At 44.5% G+C, this 27,584-nt stretch overlaps 1 protein-coding gene across 1 annotated transcript; it reads right to left on the reverse strand.

Annotated features, from left to right (window-relative positions):
* Positions 1–3,945: 3,945 nt before the first annotated feature.
* LOC144773652 (tyrosinase-like) lies at positions 3,946–21,561 on the reverse strand. The gene is made up of 4 exons (XM_078658801.1): positions 20,767–21,561; positions 6,571–6,784; positions 5,517–5,658; positions 3,946–5,290 (listed from the first exon to the last, which is right to left on the reverse strand). Exons 1-4 carry the CDS (start codon positions 21,559–21,561, stop codon positions 5,092–5,094), a joined length of 1,350 nt encoding a protein of 449 aa, XP_078514927.1. The 3' UTR covers positions 3,946–5,091.
* Positions 21,562–27,584: the final 6,023 nt, after the last annotated feature.

Consider the following 27,584-nt stretch of genomic DNA (forward strand, 5'->3'; position numbering starts at 1 on the left):
TCAGAACTCCTCTAAACACATATTATTGCTATAACTTCAATTAATTCTATTATTTCCCTCTTTCATTTTTCAAAATGTTGCTAATACTTACTCACACTATACCACTAGTACCAGCACAATATATTGCATTTTTGTACATAGAGAGGTCATAACACTTTAACAGGCTTTTTGTAACTTATATTGTGCAACTACTCAGCAAGCTATAACTTGCAACAAAGAACAGCTTGTTATTAATCACATAGGCGAAACCCAATGTATTAACCCATGCCTGTTTGCAGTTGCACTTTACCATAAGCATGCAGTCCTCTATTACTAAGACAAGTGTTGGCCACAATATTTCACTCTTGAGAGCATAGATAGAACTAGCAGGGACTAACAATGTTTACTCTTACACATGTGGGTCTTTAAACCCGTCAATAACACCTACTTTTATTGTGTATGGATGGTATTTTTAAATTGCTGATTTATTGCAATGCCTCTGTCAATAAGAACAGTCCACCCAGGAGGGCATAAACCAACTTGGCGGGGAGAACAATCTAAATATTTGTACTTCTGTACATGTGTGTTCTTAATCTCGTGAATTACACATACTTTTATGTGGAGGGAGAGGACTTTGACAAGACAATTTCTGCCTACGAGGTTGCCTTGAGGGCTCACAAGGGGGGTGGTTCGTGGAAACACATACCTACAGTGGGGCGTGACACACCTCTTACTTCAGTCGTTGGGGACCAAGCCAGATACACCCCCATGAAGGCCATCTCGGAGGCAAGTTGGGGTTGACCCCTGAAAAGTACTGCCAAAGGTTCAGTGACAGGTAACAGCTCCCCAACCAGTCCTGGGTGGATTTTTTGGACTTCTCTAGCAAGGCACTGAATGTTTGGGTGCATGCCAGCAAAGTAAATTTGTACAGTGGGTTGTACAATTTAAATTTGAGAGAGCACATGCTCAGTATTTGTTCTCCAGATCGCCGCCAAATCATTGTTGACAGAAAATTCACTGACCAAAGGAAGTGTTTTGAGGAGGAGGACCTCTGTATCGGCACCAGAGTGTCCAAAAAAGTATCTGGGGGAGACACCCAGAAGGGTGGCCCTGGGTCCCCCTAGAACAAAGGAGTTTTCAAAAGCCTCCAAAATCATTTCCTAGTGAACAGTGTTAACCAGGCTCAACCTAAACCCAAGAATAAGGAGTTCTTTGATAAGGAGACAGGGAGATGTATACATCAATGCATAGAGTGGTACATGTATGGGCATTCCAAGAGTGACTCCAAATGCCCCAAGATGGCACAGCCCCCACCAGTGGGTAGGCACCTGGGTTTGTGAGTGTAGCGCTCAGGGAGGTGGTAGTTCCAGTTAGCATTGTGCATCCGGCAGAGGTGACCCTACTTTCCCAGGGGGATAAGGAGAGGATGCCAAAAACCCATATCCCCGCTTGGAGATGTTGGGATTACCTGAATGGGTCTGTATGCCCACATGTTCCATAGCTCCCTGAGAAAGGAGTCAAGAGTGCCTGGATCCTGGAACATTGGCCCAGACAGCTGCCAAAAAGGTGTGGGGCAAGGGGCCTGGTAATCCCACCCCTGAAGCTCCCACATTAGAGGTTAATGGGGCCCCAGAGGAGGATGCCCCTGAACCTACCCGGGAGATCATTGCCACCCTGGAATGCCTACCTGAGCTTGCTAGTTGGGAAGTTGAGAGTGGGTCCACCATGGATAAATTCTGCAAGGTGCAAAAAGAGTACCCCATTCTAGAGGGCTTGAGATGGCAAGCTGAGACCCTAGCAGTAGGTGACACCTCTGGAAATCACCTAATCTACCTTGAGAATGACCTTCTATATAGCGTTCCTCAGACTTCTGGTTTTGCGGCAGCCCACACTCACAAATAGAATGAAAAGCAGAAGTGCAGTGAACAACTGCCATTTGTGTTGCTGGCATTCATGTTTCTGCTCTCCGCCCTATGATTTTGTGGTATAATTATGTGGTGAGGTGTAATTTCAGGGATTTTGCATGGTAGTTGTTGGGCAAATTCCCAAAATTGCACAGATCACACTGGTGTGGTTTATATTTTATCCAGGTCTAATGAGTACCAATTGGATCTTAAAGCAAAGGATGGTCCTCAATCTAGGTAACCGTATAATGTATGCGCCATATGTAAATTATATATTATGAAGGAGGTGTTTACATTATGAAGAAACTGAAGGAGGCCTATATCATAACAGATTGGTAAATATGTTTTATTCTCGGGTTGTATTTATTGAGGAGGTCACTTTAAATATTTGTGATTCCAGAAGAAATAAAGGCACAAATAAATGATGAAACCTTTAGAAAATCAAAAAATTAACTATTATATGCCTGTTTTTTCTTTGTTTGCCCTAAGTTGGCAGGGTATGCTCAGACGTGAGTCCCTTGCTCACTTTGCCACAGGAGTCAAGCAAGCCAGGCTGAAGACGGCTGTAATGCCAGAAACCGGTCCTGGGAAGCTTGATTCCGGTCCAGGGAAGACATGGCTTGGTAGTTCGGGCTGGACTGTTCCCATGAGGCACAGGGTCAGACTGATTTGCATATGGCCGTGTCTGAACTGGGGTGGTGGAGTGAGCTAAAGAACGGTGATGGATTAAACCCAGATCAGTTGACTGGGGGTGAGTGTTTGTATTGTCAACGCTCCGTCCAGCACCACCTTTGGTATTTCTTTGTTCGCCCTAAGTTGGCAGGGTATGCTCAGACGTGAGTCCCTTGCTCACTTTGCCATTGGAGTCAAGCAAGCCCGGCTGAAGACGGCTGTAATGCCAGAAACCGGTCCTGGGAAGCTTGATTCCGGTCCAGGGAAGACATGGCTTGGCAGTTCGGGCTGGACTGTTCCCATGAGGCACAGGGTCAGACTGATTTGCATATGGCCATGTCTGAACTGGGGTGGCGGAGTGAGCTAAAGAACGGTGATGGATTAAACCCAGATCAGTTGACTGGGGGTGAGTGTTTGTATTGTCAACGCTCCGTCCATCACCACCTTTGGTTTTTCTTTAGACAAGAATGGTATTCTTTGTTTTTAAGGTAAACTAAAGTGAACAACAGTCAAAGACACTGGTATTGGGAATCCCCAGATAACTGCAAGGGTTTGTTAATAAAAAATGGCAATTATTCACTATATAACAAAATAGTGTTTTTTGAAGTCTGTGCTATCTGCAATAGAAATTAACGTATATTGATAAGTGAAACAAACCTAGGAAGTGTATTCCATGCTCTAGTTGATCTCCCACAGGTGATAAATATTAAACAGTGTTGAGCTTTCTTCCTTCTTTGTCCTAATGAAGGCCCATGTGAATATTGGACAAAGTGCTGAAACATGTAAACAGTTCAAGAGTATGACTGTGTAAGTTAGTGTCTTGAGTGTGTTTATCACAGTCTCGAGCTTTGAGCTTTCATCCTTCTTAGTCCTAATGAAGGTACATGTGAATATTAGATGGTGTTTATCACAGTCTGTCTTTAGAAGATGCAATGGAAAGTCAGAGAGTGTACAACATTGGATGTGCATATGGAGTAATGTGATTCACGTTTTTATACATTTTCACAATAGCATTTAGAACTAATAGTAAATGTGCTACTTTCTGTTTTTTCTGTATAACACCGTGACTAACCTGGAGCAAAGAGCTAGTACCATAGGCCTGATATTTTTAATAAAAAGACATTTTTCAGAGGGACTCCCAAGGGCTATTGTGCAACTGTGACACATGAAAGAACCTCCTTCTAACCTCCATAACCTGGCAACCACCTGACATTCTGTCCTTCCCCCTCCCTCATTGACCATCTGGTGCAAAGTTGTGGGGTGGCATTGGGTGCTACATGTGTCGAACAGTTGGAGAAGAAGCACTTATAAAAGTCAGTGTTGCTAGTGACGAAGGAGCCTGGAGAAGAGGACGAGCAAATCAACATATAAAACAAAAAACCCAGTCATATTAGATGTAGTCATTTATTGATTAAATTAATGATACTTAATCAAGTGTTGGAAGGGCATCACACCATACATGATCTATATACATACAGCAACAATAAATGCAAAAAAATAATACAGTTACGATAACTTTACAAATGCTAGTTAATTGAAGAGACAAAAAGTGCAGGTTGTGTGAGTCAAATATAGCTTCATGTTGTATTACTTTACACCAGAAGGATGGGCCATCAAGGGCGTGTGCGGTAGGAGGCGCTGAGAAGTGCCTTGTAAAGCTCAGTAAACCAGGATCATTTATGACACAGACTCCAAGCGCGTTTTAGATCTTTGTTAGTGCACCTTGTTAAAGATGACTCTCTGGCACCGCGCTTGGAAGGTGGTGGTGAGTGTGAATTGGCAACTGCTAGAGCCATGAAACACATGGTGGAATGAACTGCAGCTCCTAGTAAAGCTGGCAAGCGCTATGGAGTCACCCTGAGATCCCGGGAGCCCATCTCAGCTTGCAGGACTCTGATTGTAAGTTTCAATAATAAGTGTTAAACCTCCTTCCTCGCGAGTGTCATCTCCGGGCTGCAAGGAGTGCTATCAAGAGAGTGTGGATGTCTTGGAAGGGAGGCTCCTCTGCTACCTGATGAGGGAAGGATGCCATGAAAGAGGATGAGTTGGTCCCTGATGGAGTGACCAATGGTCTGGGACTCCTTCCCTCTGTTGGTAGAAGCAGGACCTGAGGTAAGAGCAGGTCATGAGGTAGATATTTTAATCACAGGACCAAGCAGAGAATTGGCAGAAAGAAACTCCCATCAAGTGCAGGTCAAAAGAGGGCAGGAGTTCTGAGGTCATGATAGGTGGACATATGAGGAATTCGCATGAGAGGGGTCTCCGATCCTACTTTCTGTGGGATGGTTGGAGGTGGAGTGGTCGGTCCACTGGTAGGAGCAAAGAAACTGATCCAACAGTCAATGCTACTCCTCAAGTTGTGGGTGTTGTCCTCACCTTCTAACCCTCTGGATTAATTGCTCTGCTGCAGTCAAACCAATCCACTGCCTGATATTGAATGTGTCCTATGCCTCTCTTATGCTCTAGAACAACCCCCACCTCCTCCATGGAGGGACACCTGGAAGTTCTTGTCTATACTACCCCATGCTTGCCGTTTTTAAATTGAAATCTCATTAGAAAGAGGGCGATAATCAGAATATCTGTATCCAAATATTGCCGCTTTTCTCACATAGTCCTTATTCCTGGCGAGTGGCATGGAGGGCACGATGTACTCATTAGGGCCATGCCCGGTTACATTGTTCTCGGGGTACACTTCACTGCTGGCGTTGTACTTCACCAACCACCGCTCAAATATTCTGCAGAAACATAAGATTGAGTCGTTAGTAGGGTGAGATACATTCACTCATTAGAAAACTTACACTGAGATGGAGGAGGGGGTTTGGGGACTGTGTCAGTGTTGCCCCTACTCCGCTGCCTGTTTTGCTTGAATCATTTTTGTTTATGATTTTTACTTAGTAGCTATAACATCTGTATTACTCTACTAGTCATCCAGACATTTTTTAACTACTGATTGCGACTTACTTGTCATTGAACGTGTGGTGAAGAAGAAAGATGGGGTCATTGCTGGCGAGGATGCTTGAGGTCATGGTTCCGCCCATGTAGACGTGGAACAAGTTGTGTAGGCTCAGCCTGCTTGCGTTCCCGCTGGTTGGATCAGTGAAGCCTGTGGACAGAAGAATGTGATGGACACTTTAATATGACATGATGAGGAACACATTAGAACACACCGACTCATGAGGAGGAAGAAGGAGCAGTAAATAAAACACTAATATGGTTATCTAATTCGCTGTTTACTGCAGCTCAACTTAGCCATTCACCTGATTTAATTATGATTCATTTGATCATAATTTCTGCTACAAAGACCCTACCTGAAGGAAGTGGGGACAATTAGCTTTTAGGAATGTTCACCAAGTAAAAAGGCCACTTGTGAAGTCACACACCTATTAATATAATTTCACACAGCCCTGGAGTGTATGACATTGATCCAGGGTCATCATTCAAGGCTTTTCTCAGTCTGTGGTATTGATTGTTTACTTGTGCTTCAATGATTGCACAGGTGGAGGCATAAGATTGTGTATTTTGTAGCATCAGCCTTTACATTGTCCCTGTTTCTCACATGGGTGGTTATTGAGCTTGAGGCCAACATTCTAGTTCGTGTTTATCTTTTCTGCATCTTGGGACCGTACTGAGTACCAAATCAGGGCTTGTACCTCACCTTCCCTTCTATTGCTCCAGGAGGTGCCTTTAGGCATGGCAGTGAAGCATGGCTTCAACCTCTGCAGCCAATCATGCTCCAGAGTGTCCTCCGGTGCAGCTGTGAGTTATGCCTCATCGGTTGCAGCACTTGGAACTGTCTCCTCAGGCAGACGTTCCAAGGTCAGCTGCTGACTGGCACCCTGAGATCTAAGCACTCTCTGTCTATTCACACCATTCATTCTATAGAAATCAGTAAAGACTTAAACATCTGGCTTTAGGCCACCTCCTCCATCAGTCCAACCCTTTATGAGATATGTGAAAGAAGAAGAGAGAATTCACACGCAATCAAGATATTCGTGGAAGACCGTATTGCACCTACCTTCCAGACAGTTGCGGAAGCTGCGCCTGGCCCTGGAATTGTACGGAGGTCTGTCGTAGTCCTTCCACTGTAGCACGTCCTCCACTTGCTTAGCAGAGGGCAGCCGACTGGCGGTGGGGTCTGCACCAGGGTTTCTGTATATAGGCTCAAACCTGCACTTATCTTCTGCGATTGTGCAATACTTGTCAGGGTAGGGAAACCCGCTGCACATACTCTGAAAATGGTATGGAAGGAAGTGAAATTAGAAGCTGTATAGTCATATAAAATAGAGGGCTGTATTGCCCGAGGCAGCCCATTTCAGAACTCAGTTTACTTTGTACATATACAATGCCTCCACTCAAAGACTGGCTACTCTAGCATATTGATGCTATGAACACTGGGACCCTGATGGTTCTGGGAACACTCTGAACATGAACTAGATGGTATGTGGAGAGGTGTTAGGGTGTGGTTCTGGAAGTATGAAGAAAATAGAGCATGAAGAATATAGACATGTTTATCTGCAGCACCCCTGTAGGGCTAGAGAAGATGCTACATCTGGTGATGAGTAGGGGATGCGGGCCCATGGAATGCAAGACTGCAAGAGTTTTCAATGGTATGGCAAACTGCTTGTGCATGGCACATGTCCAGAATTGATGCAAAATAGTCTGCAACCGACAGACATGGAATCAAAGCCCAGCTCCAGCCCATACAGGGCCATAGAAGCAATCGGAGGGCCTGGAGAGGAGCGTGTTCAAAATACCCACCAATACCACTGGTGCGGTTGCTGGCAGAGGTGCTGCACAGTGCCCTGAACATAGAGTGACTAGGGAGTGACCAGAAAGTGCGCATTGCTCTGAATGCACTGAAGTTACAGAAATGACCTAAACTTTGCTTGATGTTGCGTGCATATGTGTCCTGAGAAATTGAGCCAATCAAAGAATGTGCAATGGACACCTGAGAAGCGCAATGACTGATCATAAGCAAGATTATCAGCACAGGCCAAGGGAGCAACCAATCAGACGACAAAAGAAAAGTAACTATAATGCTAATAAAACACAAGAAACAGAAAGCAAAGAGAGCACATTCACATCCATAAGCCATTGGATTGTACTGCAACGTGTTTTTGCATATGGCTGCTGCTTGCAGAAGTTGTGTGAGTCACCCTACATAGCCATCAGTTGAAAGTCACTTGCTGCCACAACGGCGGCAGAAGGGAGCGTGAAATACAATGCAGCAGTGTTTTTAAAGCCATCACCGCCATCCGACACAGCCAAGAAAAAAACATTGGTGCCAGGTGGACTGTGTGGATTGAAACATTCAATGACTTTATAGAAGCGCTTGAGGAGAAGGATGATAGGAAAATCATCAAATATTTGAAATATCTCGCAGGTGATGGAGTAAAAGAAGAACTAAAGAAAGCTGTACAGACTGACGCATCATCATACAGAAAAGTGAAAGAAGTGATGGAAACCACTTTCAATCGAATGCTGAATGTTGACTATAAAAGGTATGTTTTCCACAAGGCGCAGCAATAGACTGGTAAAACAATCAGTGAAGTTGTTCAAAGACTTGACGCTCATATTAAACACTGCAAGATCTGTGACTTTACTGATGAAGAAGCCATGCGCCTCAGAGGTATTGATGGCTGCCTTTCAGAGTCTTTTAGAGGGCGCATGTTGAGAGAAACACTCAGTCAAGAAAAAATGCTGAAGGAAAAAACAGAATGACAAGCTGCTGACATGGAAGCAGGGACAGCGCACAATGAATTAGCATTGATCATAAAATATAAGCACAAGCACAAAATGGATGCACATCCTTGAAGGAAACAAAAACTGTGCTTCCGGTGTGGATTTTCAATTCCATATGAAGGCAAATGCCCAGCTCTAGGACAGGTCTGTAAAGGATGTGGCAAAGAGATTCATTTCATCAATGTGTGTGGAGCTAAAGAAAAGTCAAGTTCATCTGAACTGAAAGAAAAGAGGAACGCGAGATTGAGCCAGAAACACTCTTGCCACACCCACAAAATCAAATAGCAATATCAACTTCGCCAAGTAGTGGCCAAGCAAAGTCAATCGTCGTCAAGTTCGCGTATAAGTGTTTTTCAGTGTCACTATCAAGAAGTAGTGAAGAGGATCGGTGTTTGCTGATGATGATGCCAAAAGACAACATGCACATGTGGGGTCCACTACTTGTGAAGAAGACCAAAGTCTAGGAAAAGTTCACCATACAAAATGGCAAACTTCATTCCGACATTGTCCTAGAATTACATTGAACGTAAACGGTCACCCAATAATATTCATCATTGACAGAGGTTGTTGATTAAGATCATGCCAGTGGAAAAGTTCAACAGCCTCTCACCTGTGCCACACCTCACTCTTTCAGACACAAAAGTATATACCTGGGTTGTTTCTAAACCACTATAAAGCCAAGGATCGTTAAGTGTGGCAATGCAACACAAAATAATGTTAGTATGAGCCACCATCTGCTGTAACCTTACTCAGTTGTGCCATTGCAGCTGACATGGGGTTAATATCTCTCAACTAGGACATCTGTGCTCAGCATGATATTATGAGGCAATTCCTGTTGTCTTTTCATGGCTTGGGAAAATTAAAAAAAATGAAAGTACAACTTAATATCAACAAAGATGTTTGCCCTGTTGCCAAGCGGCACCGAAGAGCCGCTTTTCATTTGCAGGGTTGGCATTGCTTTAAAACATGTGAGTCAACAAAAGGAGGGGGGACCAGGAGCTAGTTCTGATACAGTGTCCGTGCTCCTCAAATGATAGCTAAATCATTATGGGCACTGTTTCTAGTAAAGGGTTGCGGTGTGTCACCCAGTCTGAAAGAGGAGATAAAGTCTAGAGTAGAGGAGCTGTAGAGAAAGAGGGTGAAAAAGAGAGAGAGGCAGAGGTTCATCCCCAGTATTAAGGATCCAATCCCAAAGGGGAGGGCCAGGTCTTGCCTCTTTGTTGCCCTCACACTCCCCGAAGGATGTCATGCTTCATCATCTGGCTTTTTTTGCTCCTCGTCAGGCCGGCGCTGCAATGCCCGACGGCCCCCCCGAAGGGTCTCTTTAACAAAGATCTTTTAAGAGAAAAGCCGTTAGGTGAGTGTGGGTGTGTGTGGTGGTTCCAGTGAAAATAATGGTGAGGTGTGTGCAGAGGTGAATAAAAGTACCTAGGGGTTTCCACTGGTGGGCTATTTAATCGTGTGGTACCCCTGGTAGGTTATAAAACCAGAAGGTTAGTGAGTTACAATGAGGCCTAATGTGCCAGTGTAACTAAACACAATGTCGACATGTTTCACGCTATGTTTGTCCGAGTGATCAGTAGCGTTTCTTTAGGACCTAGATAAGAGTAGTGAATGTGAACGACAGAAAGAAGCGGGGTTCCAGAATGGTAACCATACATCTGTGTAAGGTAGCTTGGGGTAGACCATAGCAAAAGGTATACCTAGAGTGGTCTGCAATCTCAATAAGTAGATGTGTCCAAGCAGTACCCTCACACTACACAGGAGAGGTGCCCCACGGCTAATCACCCCGGGCAGACAGTGACAGTTGCCTGAAATTTGAGCTTAGTGAAACTGTGGCTGCTATGAAATCTTGTCATGCTTCTAAAGCCCATGGACCAGATGTGCTCCCAAATGATCTCCATCTGGCTGCCCCGGAAGTCTGAGGCCCCATAATCAATGTGCTCACTAACACTATATTCCAGGGAATGGATATTTCCCCATCATGGAAACCTGAACTTATTATTCTAATTTTTAAAAAGGGGGCAGGCACTGATCCTGCAAATTACAGACCAATTAGTTTGATGGATGCACTACAAATAAAAACTGTAAACATGCATTGGAACATTTACAATCTTGGATGCAAGATAATAATATACTATCAGAATTACAGGCAGGCTTCTGTCGCAATGTTAACACCCTAGACCAGGTGAGTTGTTTTAACTGTGTATTTTAGAATGTCACAGTGATCAGTGGTGGCAAGCTATATGTAGCCTTCATTGACCTGCGGGCTGCATTTGATTTAGTTCCCAGGGATGCTCTATAGAGGCAGCTCCATGGAATGAGCCTTCCGGGAAACCTGCCGGACAATCTTATTGGGCTCTACTCGGGCAACAGCGCTAGAGTAAGATAGGGGGATCAGGGTCAGTAGACTGATCCCGTTAGGATACATTATGGTGCCAAACAAGGCTGTGTCCTTTCACCAACCCTGTTCTCCATGTTTATAAATGATGTCATTGAGCATCTGGCTAGGGATGGGTGTGATTCGTCAAAAGTGGGGGAGCTGTTGAGTACCCGCCCTACTATTTGCCGATGATATGCTCCTGTTATCAAAATCTCCCTGGGGGCAGCAGCAGCTACTAAATGATTTTACTGCATTTTGTGGGGAACCAGGGCTCGAGTTAAACAGCACACAAATTAAGTTTATGGTTTTTAACTCAACACATCAAACGAAATTTAGAGGATAGCAGATGAATGCCCGGTCCAGACAAATTAAAAAAGTGTCTAGCTTTTACCTTTAATTTCTTAGGTATTAGATTAGTGCCTAATCTTAACTGGGATCTACATATTCAAAAAGCGTGTGTATCTCTAACCTATCAAGCCGCTAAGATTGTGAAATTGCAAAAAAAGACCTATACGAAGGTGGTGGCTCCAGCACTTGAGATATATGATGTGAAGGCATTGGGAGCTGTTGTATATGGCTCAGAAATCTGGGGTTGTGTGGAACAGTAACACACAAGCTCTTAAGATCTCTGTTGGCCCTAAAATCAAGTGCCCTATTGGTTCCAGTGTATCTTGGCCTGGCACAGGAGAAATTAAGAGAAATAACTGAGACTAGAACCCTAACTTTCTGGCATGGGTTCTGGACTTTCCTGGCATTAGAAACCTATTGTGAGAGCTGATGATCCCACTGAAAGATGTGAAAATCCCATGGCTCAAATATGTGAAAAATCTGTTGGGTAGATTGTGTTTGGAGTGATTTTGGCTGAGTCCAGAAGATTTGACTCTAGTGGCCAAAGCTAGCTTAAAGAGTATTTACTGGGAAGACATATCAGTTTTAGGTTTCACCTGAAGTATAGGTAATCTTACTGGGGATTTCTGTACCATAAACCTCTTCCATACTACAAGCCTATCCTAGATGAAATAGTGCAGAAGAGAGCACTTAAACTGCATTTTCAGTTTAGATATCAATCTCTACTAAGTAAGGTTTTCTGCAGCAAGGGGACAGATGCAGCAGGTAAAGATGACTGGTGTCCAGCTTGCTCAGGAGCTTCAGATTCACTAACCCATATACAGCTCACACTATCCAAAGAAACAAAGGGACACTGCCCATCTGTAGATCATTGTGAACCAGAAGGCACATTTAGGCGTTTAGAATATTAAGCACAGATACAACGCGAGCTTTAGTGTTTGCCGTTTAAACATTTCTGTGGTCCGTTTGGATCTGGCGCATTAGGAGCAAATGGTTAAGTGCCTCCATTTATATATGGGGTGTTTTAAAAAATGTATGTATTGTATTAACTATATTGTCTAGAGGTGCTGTAATACATTTTTAGAAGCGGTGGATGATTGCAATATTTTAATTGAAATAGCTAAGGCTAGCATTTTATATTTGACACAAATGGCTTGCTAAACACCTTGATTATTTTTTTTAAGTGTGATAACTTGTTTTTATATGTTTTTAAATCCACTTCTTTCTATTTTAAATTAGTATTCTATATGTATTTACACTTGCACTTTCAAATTACTGGTCAAAATTGTGTTAACTGTACAAGAGGTGTCGGTGGAGCTGTTCCCAGAAAATGCTGGTATTGGGGGGAATAGCAAATGTAAAGTTTTTATGTGAGTGAATGTATTTGTATTTGTTTTGTACAATGGATGTCACTTTTATGATCCTAGTAATCAAGATAAAGCTATTTCAAATACAAATTTTAAAACAATTCGGATACACGCTCCAATTTGCCCTAAAAGGGATTGAAAAAGCGATTGGTGTTTGTCATGTGCCAATTGCACATATGGTCTTTGCCCAGGTTCAACGTTAGTACCCTGAGTCAACCTTGTAAAACCAGGTGAGAATGAAGTCTGCTAATGCCCTGAGTCTGTGGTAGTCTGGCCAAACATTTAACGCCTACCTTACCATATGTGTTTGAAGCATTTAGAATAGGTATTTTTTTTACCATTTCAATAAAGAGAGAACAGTTGTTACATTATGGGGAGAACAATAATTTAATAACTCATTAAAATGTAAATATGTGCAGTAAAACCAGCAACCAAGCATACCTATAAAATAAAACAGCAACATTCAAATGTAATAGGGTGGCAACACTGGGCATTTGTGTGATGCTCAGCTCATGAAGTTCTTAATTACTAATCGGTCCCAAGTGCTATTCTATACATACATCAATTGAGATCATGGAGCCTTGTGATCTGCAAGGCAAGCCTGGAGTGTTCCCATAAGCCTTCTGTGTCCTGCCACGCCCCGCTCGGGGGTCCTTCATCCCAATCAAAGATGGGGGGTTGGAGAGCTGGTGATAGTGGAGGGTGGTGGGCAGCCCTCTGACAGGGAGTGGAAACCATGGACTCCTCAGGCTTTATGGGTTTGTGGGGCTCATCCTTTTATATTATCCCATCCCTTCTAAACCTCTCATCACCAGTGCATGGAAAATTATGTCAAAAACCAAACATGCTTGGTCCTCTGCACCCAGGATAAAGGCTGAGATGGGCTTGTGCCATGAGGATCTCAGTGGCACTGGGAGAGGATAAGTAGAGGGGCTGACCAAGATTCATCTCTTGGCAAAGGGGGCTTGCCAGGCTGAGGCACATCTCAGCTCATATACACCTGTGCAAGGCTGATTTTGGGCAGTACGTGAGCCAGTCCAAGGTGTATGGGGGCTACTTGTCACTGGATGGGGTCTTTCATGCTGACAAGGTCTTCAGTGCACCAGCCAAACAGACCTCCATGTTTAATCTGGCTTGCAGGAAATGGTGAGTATGCAGCTCCATCTTCAAGGAGTAGTTCAGCGGTGCGGCACGCACGAGTCGCCATATATACTTCACATGCAGGGTGAGGCTCAGATTGCATTCACAGTCCATGCCAGCTGGACAGCACCACAGGAACAATTATTACCAGCCCATTCTAACTGTGTAAACTGCAGCCATGAAGGTTGGAGCAGACTTTTCCACCCAGAGATAACAGAGAGTGGAGCAAGCCTTGTCCTGCTTGTGAAATGAAGTATAGGGAGACCTTGGGTTTAGGGGGGCCTCAAACTGGGCCAAAAAGAGAACAATGCACAGTCACTTCCGGGACAAACGCATTAATGGCATGGCTGAGGCAGCTGCCCAGACAGAGTTGGCCTTCCAATCTTGCAGTTTGAACCCCCCCCCCCTCCCAAGACCTCCATGTTCCCCTCGATCTCTTGGTGCAGGACAGAGCTGACAATCAATCAATCAATCAATGATATTTATAGAGCGCACTACATACCCGTAGGGTCTCAAGGCGCTGGGGGAGGGGGGTGCCGCTACTGCTCGAACAGCCAGGTCTTCAGCTTCTTCCTGAAGGAGAGGTGGTCTTGGGTCAGGCGCAGGTCGGTCGGGAGGGAGTTCCAGGTCTTGGCGGCCAGGTAGGAGAAGGACCTTCCTCCTGTAGTCGCTCTTCGGATGTGGGGGACGGCGGCGAGGGCGTGGTTGGCTGATCGGAGGTGGCGTTTGGGAGCGTAGAAGTTGATTCGGCTGTTGAGGTAGCTCGGGCCTTGGTCGTGTAGGGCTTTGTGTGCGTGGGTGAGGAGGCGGAAGGTGATTCTTTTGTTGACGGGGAGCCAGTGAAGGTCTCTCAGGTGTCTGGAGATGTGGCTGGTTCGTGGGATGTCGAGGATGAGTCTGGCAGAGGCGTTCTGGATCCGCTGGAGTCTCTTCTGGAGCTTGGCGGTGGTACCGGCGTAGAGGGCGTTGCCGTAGTCCAGTCGGCTAGTGACGAGGGCCTGGGTGACGGTCTTCCTGGTCTCGGTGGGGATCCACCAGAAGATCTTCCGTAGCATGCGTAGGATGTTGAAGCACGCCGAGGAGACGTTGTTGACTTGCCTGGTCATGGAGAGGGAGGAGTCCAGGATGAAGCCCAGGTTGCGTGCATGGTCTGTTGGTTTGGGTGCGGTGCCCAGGGCGGGAGGCCACCAGGAGTCGTCCCAGGAGGAGGGTGAAGAGCCCAGGATGAGGACCTCCGTCTTGTCGGAGTTCAGTTTCAGGCGGCTGGTCGTCATCCACTCGGCTACCTCTTTCATCCCTTCGTGCAGGTCGGGTCTGGCGGCGGCTGGGTCGTTGGTCAGGGAGAGGATCAGCTGGGTGTCGTCGGCGTAGGAGATTATGCTGAGGTTGTGTTGGCGTGCGATGGCCGCGAGGGGGCTCATGTAGACGTTGAAGAGGGTGGGGCTCAGAGAGGATCCTTGAGGGACGCCGCAGATGACTTCGGATGCCTCTGACTTGTACGGTGGGAGGCGGACTCTCTGTGTTCTTCCGTCGAGGAAGGAGATGATCCATTCCAGCGCCTTGTCCTGGATTCCGACGTTGCTGAGGCGCTGTACTAGGGTGCGGTGGCAGACAGTGTCGAATGCCGCGGAGAGGTCTAGGAGGATGAGGGCCGCTGTTTCTCCGTTGTCCATCAGGGCTCGGATGTCATCGGTGGCGGCGATGAGGGCGTCTCGGTGCTGTGATTGGCTCGGAAGCCGGTCTGTGAGGGGGGACAATGAACTCCTTTCCAGGGCTGCTTCCAACACATGACAGGTCAGCCCTCCACCAGTATTTAGCAGACAGAGGCAGGTTTCAGGTGTGCAAGGAGTGTGCTTCCTTTCCCAGATCTGAACTGGGAGTTGTAGGAAGACATGCCCGTCCAATCTCACTGTCGTAGGGACCCCCGAGCAACAGAAACAATAAAACTTCGCTCATCCAACAGGCATCTGTCCCAGAGTAGTGAGCCAATGGGTTCAAAGTGGATACTCAGTGGGATAAAGAATAATGAAGGAATGTGTTTGCTGCCTGCATCTTGTTGGTGTTATTTGTAGTATGGTTAATGTGTGGGCCTCTGCCACATCTTTCAGTTCAGTTTGCTCACGTCGTCATCGGAAGACGTATCGTAATACCAATATTGCAACACTACATTTAGAGAGATGGACAAGTCAGTAGAATAGCAGGTCAATGGAAATTGCAAAGGTGTTTACAGAAAATGATTTAGCCAGGTGTAGCAGGACTAAAAACTGTCAGATGGAGGAGATGTCCTTTCACAGAAGCACACAAGACTTTGAAAAAAAGGAAGAGCATGCAGCCAAAAGAAGTAGTGAATACTAGAGCTTTGGAGTAGAAAGAGAAAAATAAAAAAAGATTTGTACAGGAGATATGCAGTCTGAAAACTGGGAGGCAGAGTTGGAGAGTGTTGTGAGGTTCAACCGGGCCTGGGCAAAGTCTCCATTTTAGCTCCATGTTTTAAACTTGATGTCATTTTCTAACGGTGACTTTTTACATGCTTTGCACTTACACAATAATATACTTGGAAAATATTCTGCATGCAGTACATTTCCTTGTAAGCATTTTATCATGTTGCCGTTACACTCTATCCCAGGCTAGGAACATTGAACGTGATGTTCTTGCATTTGGTCGTCCGGTTGGAGACAGCTCTAACCCTCAAGACAAACAATCACATCAGCTCTGCAACTTGGACACAGTGCAACTGGAACAGCTCTTATATTATGAAAACTGCCTCTTTGCCACTTTTTGTCCTGATGATGATCCCCATGATTAGATAGTGGGATCGAAATGCTGTCAACTCTAAGTACCATGTGTCATTTAACATGTAAAAGTGCATGATGAAATTTCTGTTCTTTTATTTGAACTCTGTAAGTTGAAGAACCGCCCGCTTTTGCCTAAAAAGCCCTTCTTTGTTTCACGTTGTCCATTGTATTTTCTGTGTATGTTTGAGTAGGGTACAGGCTTGTGCCTCCACTTTGTTGAACTGTGGAGAATCCCTCTCCCATACCTTTCAAAAGTAAAGATTGGACCGCTGTCCGGCTGGACATGTCACACCGAATATAGAAACGATTGTGGCTATATTTATTGAACTGAATTTTTTCTCTTGTAAGGGACCACTGTTGTTTGTAAAAGAACGTTTTGGTAGAGGAGCACTTCTGCTGGGATTATCCTGGAACGATGTGCACTGTGACTAAGTAGTAGCCCTGCTGTCTATAGCCTTCATCCTGCAAAGGATAATAGCCTGCTCTACATAAGATCAGCTTCTTAACATATCATACATTTATGGGGTTTGGATTGTCCCAAGAGATCTGGTAGAAGGTACTCATACTAAGCTCTTGTAGTGTAGGTAGTGTTAGATATGAGAACAAATATAATCATAGAAATACCCCTGCAAAAGATATAATCACATTATCACACAATAATGTTGTAATGGTTGAACTGTTTATCTTTGTCCCCATTCTTGTGATGCTGGCTACAATGCTTTGTTTCATCTTACTAATATTTGCAGTTCACACTTTTGATAAAAGAATATGATTGTTTCAATAAATGTCTGAAAACCCAATTCGTACTTTTCTTGTGTCTCACTTGGGCATGCCTGACTAACAACAAAAGGGTAGATCTGTTTCCACATTTTCCTTGGGGAATTAGCGTGGTCATGTTTTGAGGTTGCAGATACCATCGGGTACTCTGGTAAGGTTAGGGGTTCGGATGGGGCACTGTGAACTAGCTATGAATTGGAACGACATACTCTGACGATATGTGTGGAGTCAGTCCCCATATTCTATGTTGTCCGGATGCACATTGCTACTTAATTCATGGGAACCGTATGCTAGGAGACTACAAGTAATGTAAAGCTGCACCAGAGAGGAAAGATAGGGAGGGGCGACGCCATGGACATATAGAAAGAATAAGGAATTGAAACTAAAGGGGCAGTGGAAGCCCTCAAAGGCATCTGTGGTAAGGGAAATGAGAACTAGAGGTGAGTTCCAAGAGAAATTGAAAATCATAGTTAAAGAGTGAGTTAGTGGAGTAAGAAAATAGGCAGGAAAGGATAACACTATGAAAGCACAGCAGTATTAAAACAGGAGAGGATAACACTTTGAAAGAACAGTATTAAAACAGGAGAGGATAACACTAAGGGAGAACAGTATTTATGCAGGAAATATTGAGAATAAGTAATTTGGTGGATGCAAAGCTCAGGAAAGAATGGATCTTATAGAGGATGGAGAGTTGGTGGTGACATGACTAGGGGTCAGTAGAAATATGCAAATGACTGGAATAGGTAAAAAACATGAAATAGGCGAAACAGAAGAAAGAGAAAAACAGAGATTTGTTGGCATTGTGATGAGGAAAGGTTAAAAGAGGTGATTACCCTAGCCCTGGGGCATCCTAAAACAGAGTGGGAGGGAAGGAGCAAAAGAATAAGGCCAGGAAACAGGAAAGGTGCAACAAGAAAGGAAGAAGATGAAGAAAGAGCTGAGCCAGAGAAGCCAAAAAACACAGGTAAAAAGCAGATTAGAGTGGCTGCTTGTAATAAAAGTGGCAGTATTGACTATAAGAGAGGGCCCTGAGAGACCAGCAGAGTATTGTTTAAAAGAGGCATAATGGAAGTATGCTTGAAGGAAAGGGGAAAAGAACTAGATGGAATAGAGAAATTAAAGAGAGCAGAAATAACTTGACAAGTGCATTGAGCTCAGAGAAAAGAGAATCAGAGACAGGATAAGAGGAAGCACTCATGAGGTTGGCCATTTTAAAAAGAAGACAAGTTAAATGTTGCAGTGACATATGCCTTTTTCTAATGCTTTTGAACCCCCTTAAAGCACACATTATTTTTTCTCATTATCATTTACGTATATTTTACAATGCGTGGTTTGTTTAATCTTTGTTATTCCATTTACATGAATTTAGAGTAGAATGATGCCTTCCTATAGGGCATATATTCACGTTATTTAGGAAGAAAATCAATAACATTGGACCATTGTGCACAGGGATGGACATGTTTCTATTCCAAACTCACATCCTGAGTGACAAGGTTACTTTTTCTCATAATAATGCAGAGAAATAGTATTTAAAGTCTGAGCGAAAGCCTTTCAGATATTACCACCTAGTAGGCTAACATGTTGCTAATTTTCATTATACTTAAATGTAATGTTTTTATTTTACTTACTAAAATTTGTGTGTCTGCTTTTTCATATACGCTATACTAAAACTGGTCTTAATTACTAAAGCCTTTTAAAACTATAGTGTGGATTTCTTGTGTGTGTGCATCCTCCAGTGAAAGATGTTCTAGTAACTCACAATAAATAAAATATATTCATGACGACTTCTGCCAGGATTTGCTCTTTTGCTGATGCCCATCATCTCCTGGTATCTTGTGGGAGGTGTGGGTCACAGCCTATCTTTTTCTCCTGTTCAAGTTGGTAAGTTGATTCAAACTCAGCTTGCTAAAGGAACATTTAGACTCTACTGGACCAGATACAGGTTAACCTGTAAAAATGTATCAGCAGATAGAAAGAATAAGGAAATAGAGTCAGTTCTGGCTGACAGAGCTCTAGGGTGTGCTTCCAAGTCACACTCTTCCATCTTCTAGCCCCTGGGGGAGGTGGGCGAAGAAGATTTTGAACATTTGGTTGGTGAAATTTGCATGTGTTTGAGAAATTTTTCTACAAGTAAATCCACCATCTTCTGCTCCCCTGAGTAAAGGACTGCCTCTCGATGGCAGGAGACAGCAGTGGCAAGTTGTGAAGCTAAAGAGCTACACAATTACCTTCCTTTATGATACAAGTAAGTGATTCCTACTAACTAAAACATGGTCAAGAGGCACTTGTGTGTTGCAGTTTCATCCTCCTGTTTCCTGACCCTTCACATACTCTGTAAGATCTTCAAATGGCTTCCTGTCAACATCAGATGATCTGTAACTCAAGCCCTGGTCACCAGCCGACTGGACTTCGGCACCGTACTCTACGTAGGAATCACCTTGCACCTCCTGAAGAGACTACAGACCATACAGAGGATTCAGCAACCAGACTCATCCTCGACCTCCCCAAACAGACCCACACCACCCCACTGGCTCCCCGTTCTGAAGAGATGTCAATTTAAGATGCAGATCCACACCTACAAGGCCTTTCACAATCAAGGACCAGCTTACATCAGCCACTGCATGGACTTTCACCAACTATTCAGACACGTGTGCTAAACTTCCCTCGCTCTCACTCACATCCACCAAAGTAACAGTGCAGGGTGCTCCTTCTCCTACCTTGTGGCGAAAGCTTTGAACGACCTCCCGCTTTACCTACGGACCGCATCCTCTCTTCTATAATTCAGGAAAGGACTCAAGACCTGGCTGCTCAACTGAACCCCTTGGCAGCTACGTCCCCAGCGCCTGGATACCCTCATGGGGGATTAGCCACTCTTTATAAATCCTGTTTAACTCATTGACTGATTGATTGACATTCTTCCTATAAAAATGTATCAGAAAATGAGAGATAATAATGAAATAAAATCAGTTCTGGCTGACAGGGGTCTAGTGTATGCTTACCAGTGACACTCTTCCATCTTCTAGACCAAGGGTGATGTGGGCCATGAAAATTATCAACATTTACTTGGTGAATTTTAAATAGGTTGGAATCATTTTTATCCACATCACACATCAATGGTAAGTGTTAAAATGCTTCTACAAATGACAGAGAGTACAGAAAGAGGAGTCAGACAGTGTTCCTTTAGGGTGTGCTTACAAGTGACACTCTTCCATTCTATAGCCCTGGGTGATGTGGGTCATGCAGATCAATTAGGTTTGCAAATTAATAAATATGTTGGAACTATTTTCACCAAGTAATGTAATCCTGTGATCTCCAGAGTATAGGGGCTGCCTATCAGTTGTAGATCACATCAGTGGTAAGTGGCAAAGGCATGTAGAGACATACTTAACTTCCTTTATAATGCAAGATAAGTTTCAAGAGAGTCCTATGAGCTAAAATATGATCAATCGTGTATTGCAGTGGACGAGTATTGGGCTGATTCCCTCACATGAACAACAGTGAAGAGAACCATTCCATTGTAGGCACATGTTGTTTTACCTACTTTGTACCCCCTTCTATTATACAGGACTTTGCTGCTTTGCAGACCAGTGCTCACATTCATGGAGACATACAGACATCATGGCAAGTTTCTAAACAAACAGGCAAAGTTGTGTATTTACCTTCCAATTGGCGAAGTACGAGGTAGAAGTCAGCAACCCCTGGGAATCGCTCTTGCCCATCATGTCGTCCGTGCAGATGCTGCACGTCTTGCCGTCCATGCTCCAGTCGTAGTACGGAAGGGAAAAATCATCGTCATGGGTCAGAAGCTGTAGTTCCCTCTCAAAAAAGAGGAGGTACCACCGATGCCAAGGAAGGAAGTTGGGGCCTACATGAGCAAGGTTTACTGTATCATCAAGCACATTATTTTCTAGGAATGGTGCAACGGGGTAAGTATGCATCCAGACAAAGACATCATACACTGTGGCTTCTATGAAGCGGAAGGTGTTTCTGTCATACCTGTTGCCGCTGATAAGGATTTTAAATCTTGCACTCGTTTTCAACTTTGCAAGGCTCAGATAGCTGAAAAAGGTCAATCTCTCTTGACGAGAGAGCTCACGGATTTCCCTCCTGATGATGGTCTTCTTCTCAGTGCACTTGACTCCATAGAGACCAAACTTACATTCTCCACAGTCAAAACCACCGTAGTTCCCATTGCAGACACAAACGCTGTCGTAGTACTCATGCGGCCAGTCCAAGCGGTCATCGTTGTCCTGAGTAAAGCTCCTCTTCTCTGAATATATCCGGCTCATTAACCTGCAGCGTCCTCTTCCTGAGTTTACCCCACACATGCTGCTGTCCTTCCACTTAGGGCAGCAGCGCCTGTCCTTCAGGGCCTGGTCAGTAGTGCAGGCAGTAGGGAACTGCCCCAGGACCTCACTAAGGAACACAGGGAGAAGCACAAGAGAGAACAGCATGGTTGCCACAGATCTTAAATGATCTAGGGTCTGCCTGTGGAGGGAAAGAAATGGAATGAATGACATGTTAGCCTGATATGGGGATCATGATTTCAAAAATGTATATAAGCATGACAGAGGACATTAGCACAACAACAGCATCAGCTTCATAAATACAACTATTGTGCCAAAGGTGGGAACTGCTCTGAGAAGCCTGATTCTCCTACTTCTGCATGCCTTGACCTGAATTGTTCCTTCTATTAAATTCATGGCATTAATGACCCATGTCTTTTGGTGAGACACTCTAATCATCATGAGTGTACGTGGACTTGTGTGCTGAGAATCAGAAACCAGGAACAAAAATAGAATAGTGAAGTCTGTGAATAATAAAATGAGTCTGGATAATGAGTCAAGAAGACATCTGAGATGAGAAGTCCCTGGTGGGAACCAGAAGGGGAAGCAAAGCTCCTCCACATAGAACCAGACGTGGGAAGACATACAAAGAAAACTGAGGATCTCTAAATCTGCCATCTTCTTCCTATAATGTTTTCAATGCCTTCCAGTCTTGCTCTTCCTTCATATATCCGCATCTGTTCGCTTGTTTAGGTTCCTATATTCAGATCCCATCCTCAGGTTTGGAGTCTCCACTCCCTCAGAGCTGGAATCAGATCCTGCAATCTGTTTCCTGATTGGTATTCTAAAACTCTTGGCTGATGAAGTTTAAATTATCTGAAACCCCCTTTGATCTGCATCTGTCACACTCTGTGTTCTCTGGGTCCCACCCTCAGACTAATCTCTTTTTTTATATCAAAGAGCACTGGTTCCTTGAGGCTGTGAGTACCTCAGACCCTCTCCAGTGTGTACCCTCCAATCACCCCTCTGGAATCCCACTCCAAGGCCCATCTGCTGGTCCACACTGAAGATCCCCAGTTCTCAGATACATCGTGACCCTCTGTGTTCTGTACTCTTCCTCCCCACCAACACACTGGTAAGTGAAGTCCATCCCCAAGGCTTGTCTCCTCCACTCCTTCAGAGATCTCCAACTTCTCTCGGCTTTGATGGTCTTTTCTCAGTCTAACCACTGTCTGTTTTAGTAGGTGTCTTTAAAGTACTGAATATTAGTGCAGTACACGCAACACAGACTCAGCCCTGCTCAAGAGCTTCCCAGTCTGTGCAGATAAAGATCATTTGACACATACTTGTTGACTTGTGTTTCCTTGTATCATAGAATGTTGTAATTTAGAAGCAGGGAGTGCATCTCACATCTTCTGGTTTCACAGTCAGGATTCACAGATAAGATCACACCTCAATGCTGGTTTGGCACCTGCCGCTGGCAAAAAGCAGGCAACCCTATTGACTTTTCTCAGCAACTGTTCTCATTTTGTACAGCTGCGTTTTTTTTAATACAAAATTGAATAGATTTTTACATTTCCACACAGCCATGGTTTCCTCGCTTGGAGTGCACGCGCTTCCAGAGTTACCACCTAAATAGCTAAATAGAAATTTTCCCTCTCCAGGGACTTCTCCTGGGTGGGAGGCAGGGAACTCCTTCCATCTGTGATACTAATGACAACCTGTGCAGTGAGTGTACACATAAGGCATGCAAGGCACATACTGCCCTTCCTTAGGGGAAGAAGCAGTTGAGGAGGATAGAAGTAGGTCCCCTTTTCCCCCCACGATACCTGGCACATGCCTCCTGCGTCCCAGCGAGAGGTACGGGACAGACTCTCAGGTAAGAGATGGAAGCAGGCAGCAGCAGGTGAGCGGATGGCATGGTGTGCCAGCACCCCAGGGTAGAGTCAGTGGGTGCACTAGAGGTGACCAAAGCCACCCACCAGCCTCTAAGAAGCAGTCTAGAGTGTCACCAGCAGAGCAGGCTTTCTCTGGGAATATAAACAAGGAATGAACAGAAATACTAGTTGCAGCAACAGCCCCCCTGAGCACACAGCACTGTTTCTAGTGTGTGGAGCCACTACACAACATCTGAAGGATACACACTATCACCAACCCAGAGACCTGTGAAAACCAGGGAAAACAATGGGCATGTGTCATCCCACCAAGCTTACACAGAGACCTCTGGAGCTGATCATGGACCCACTAATCTACCTTGCCACTCATATGTGCAATGTGGCTGTTCAAAGGAAGCTCACAGGATAGTGTTAACACAGAGAAATGACTCTAATGATTCAGCTGTGAAGCTCCCTAACCAGACAGGGGTACTCTCTCTTGTGGAGGTGTCTCTGCTTCCTGGAAAGAGAGAGGGGGTGTATTTTTAAGATAGAGAGGTGGAGAGTGTGTGTGTGTTTGTCTTACAACAGATTCCTCTGACTGATCTGAAAGATAGAATGATGGACCTACTTCCCCCTTTAACTGATAACCTTACAACAGAGAAACTCACAGCACCTCAGCCATCCTTGACCAGTTGGCTCCTCGGAAAGTAAAACAATCCGAAACACACCCTCCAGATTTTGGTTCAATAAAGACTTGAACTCTGAAAGTAGACATCTTAGAGCTGCCGAAAGGCTCTAGCGAACAAAACCATCCATAGCCGATCTTCACCAGCTTAGAGAGGAACACAGAAATTAAAAAAAATATGTAGTAAAAGAAAAATCCACTTTCTTCCACAGAGCACTAGACAAGGCAAAACAAACACCCCAAAGGACTTTTTAATATAATTAACGAAAAATATTGAAAGCCGGAGGCAATAATCCACAGGTCACTAAGGAATGTGGTGAAACATTTGTAAAATTCTTCAATGATAAAACCACAAAGATTTAACTCTTCTTAGATCTGCACATTTTGCCATCTACAGGAATCTCTCCAATCACCAGGGAGAGAATTGAGACACCATTGATACGCTCAGACTCACAAGAAGCCGCCTCTTTATATGAGCCCCTGGATTATAATACACTCACAGAATACCTTACAACTATCTGGAGCTGGAAGGCATTCAATTGGAGCACTGAGGAGGACATCTCAACGATGATTTCCAAAGCCCTGCCCTCACCTAGCAGACCCTCTCCTGGCCTCTCTAGTGCAGAGTCTCAACAACACCCTAACATCTCTATTGACAAAGATACTAAACAGCCCCCTAAAGCAATGGGGTTGCCCAATAGCCTGAAACGTGTACAAGTCACCCCATTACTAAAAAAAAGTGCTGAAACAGGTGACCTCAACATCTTCAGCCCCATCTCCAACCTCCCTTTCCTGGCTAAAATGCTTGAGAAATCCATTCTTTCCCAACTCAACCAGCACATTGACACCAACAATCTTCTTGACCCACTCCAATCAGGCTTTGGAAAGGCTGTAGCACAGGAACAGTCATCTTAAAAGCTGTAGATGACTTACACATACCTCTGAATATGAATAAATGCTATCTTCCCTTACTCTGTGACCTATCAGCGGCCTTTGAGGCATTTGATCACAACCTCTTTTAAGAGTCCCTCCTGAAAAGAATCAGCGTAGATGGTGTGTTTTTAAATGGCTTACCTCATACCTACACAACCACTCCCAACAAATAAAAAATAAACAAATTGACCTCCAATACTGACCAAAGGCTCAGTCCTCTCACCTAAACTCTTCAGTATCTACATGGGATCCCTCATCATCATACTCAAACAAATTGATATCCCATACCACCTCTATGCAGATAACGCTCGGCTCTATACAGAAAAATTCTCCATAGAGGATTTGCGAAGATTAAATGACACTGTTCAAAAATCCCAAACTGGCTATCCCACAATCACCTGAAATTCAACCAAGACAAGACAGAAATCATTGTCCAAGAGTCAGACCACCCAGGTCCAAGAATGGCCAAACACACTTGAAACATTTAATTGCAAATTGACTCTGGCTGACTCCGTTAAACCGCTAAGAATCACCCAGGACGCGAGTCTAAACATGAACCCACAGATAAAGAATACCGCAAAGAGTGTATTCTACAATCTAATCCTCCTATATAAAATCAAGCCTTTCATCCCTCCAAATGATCTGAAGCATGCCATACAAGCGATGGCTCTTTATCGACTGGACTACGTAATGCCACCCTCACTTGAACCACAAATTCACACTTGGCTCCCTTAAGAGCCACACTAAATGCAGCAGCAAGGATGATTACTGGGGTCAAGAGATATGAACACATCTTCCCAGCCCTGAACAATCCTAAGAGGCTCCCGATCAAAGCCACATGCTGTTTCAAAACTGCCTGCCTCGCCCACAAAGTCGTCCACACCAAAGAACCAGCCTCCCATGCATCCTAACTCACAAAGGCAGGCCAGTCGAGACATCTAAGAAGCACCAACACCCTGCTTCTCATCCCACCCAAAAAACATAAACAAAAAGCGCTGGCACGCTGTATCTCGGGCACTGTTCCCAGATTCTGGAACTCCCTCTCAGTACACATCCGAACAAACCCCTCCTTCATAAGCTTCTAAAGACAATTAAAAGTTATTCTCCTCAATAGGTAACTAAATCCCTAAGGCTCCAACATCTCCCACTCAATGAGAGTCTCTTCCTGGAGTGTATATCATCTTTATTGTTTCTCTCTAGGATATGATCTGATCCAACTCTCAAAAAGCTTTCGTTTTGTACTCTGAGGGGCATATTTACAAAGGATTGCCGTAGGGCTGCCCTACGCCGATTGGAAAGGGCAGGAATGCACAATATTTACAAGATGCTGTGTATTCCTGCCCTTGCTGCGTGCGACGGGAAACCATTTTCAGCCAGGCGCCAACACAGGCACTCTTGTAAATTGGTACCAGGGTGTCTGTGTTGTGGGCGGATTGTGTTTGTGCAGGAAGAGACATCTTGCACCAAAACAATCACAAGAGGCGTTTTCCTTGTTCAATATGTCCTGCAGAATGCAGCACATGTGGAAAGAGGAAAAAACAAGGATAAATCTGAACATTCCTCCTTGTTACGCCTGCTCTAGGGTCGTCCAGGTTAACGAGATATTGTAAATCTGGGGCAGTGTCAAGGTCCATGGGTGTTGCGTGGGAACAACCACAACAACACACATGGAACACCCCTTCAACTTAGAGTAAGGCAATGGCTTAACCCATATCTACAAGGACATGTAAAGTTATGCAGGGCTTTGCCTTGTAGATGAGGTTAAGCCCTATGCACCACCAGAACGTCACAAAAAGTAATGTTCCCGCTGCACATAGGGCTTGTATAGTTTATTTATTTATTTATTTAATCCATTTTTATAAAGCGTGGACTTTACCCGAAGGTGTCAGAGCGCTGTGCAATAGAACCAGTTACGTTACATGGGAGAACTGTTGCAGGAATAAAACAAGCAAAAATAGCAGGCCATAGAATCGAAGCGACGCAGGCAAAAGGCACACAATGTCAAGCACAGCATGAACAGACTGTACAAGCAAAAATAAGAATAAATATGACAAATTATACAATGACTAAAGAACTTCCTGGCGAACAATAGCAGGCCACAGAATCAAAACAACGCAGGCAAAAGGAACTCAATATCAAACGCAGCAAGCACAGGATGTATAAACAAAAATAAAAATATTTGTGACAAATTTACAATGACTAAAGAACTTCCTGGTGGGGTCTGAGAAGGAGAACACTGCCATGACCATATCTGTATAGATCCTTAATACCCCAGGGTCTTGCCAATTCTATATAAAACTCTTTCAATGAATACATAAACAGGTCTAACAATGCCTTTGTGACCTTGAGCCCAATGTCAGGAAAGGGCTGCACAATGGACCTTCAAGCACACACAGCAGACACCACTGCACTGCGTCCTGGTCCCTGGGAGAACAGAATCCTGCCCTGTACTGTACCTGTGTGCTCAGGCTGAGCTAGCCACAGCCGATGGAGTCTACCTCTTCGCTCTCCAACCTTCTTCAGCAGGTGCTGGGAGTCTGCAGACAGACACATATTTATAGGGCATAGACACAGCATGGGGAATTAGTCTTGAAGAATGGGGTGGGACCAGCTTTCCACCAGGAAGTTGTGTCAGAGCAGCGGGGAGGAAGCAGCCTGCAGGCCCTGTGACTGTAGCGAGCAGCAGATTTCACAAG

Source organism: Lissotriton helveticus, chromosome 8 (genome assembly GCF_964261635.1).
Source record: "Lissotriton helveticus chromosome 8, aLisHel1.1, whole genome shotgun sequence".
Lineage (NCBI taxonomy): Eukaryota > Metazoa > Chordata > Amphibia > Caudata > Salamandridae > Lissotriton > Lissotriton helveticus.

Coding starts and splice junctions, on each gene's coding strand:
- LOC144773652 (XM_078658801.1), bottom strand. CDS start 21,561: ATGCTGTTCTCTCTTGTGCTTCTCCCTGTGTTCCTTAGTGAGGTCCTG. Junction 6,785..20,766: donor CGTACTTCGCCAATTGGAAG/GTAAATACACAA, acceptor TACCATTTTCAG/AGTATGTGCAGCGGGTTTCC. Junction 5,291..5,516: donor CACCACACGTTCAATGACAA/GTAAGTCGCAAT, acceptor ATGTTTCTGCAG/AATATTTGAGCGGTGGTTGG.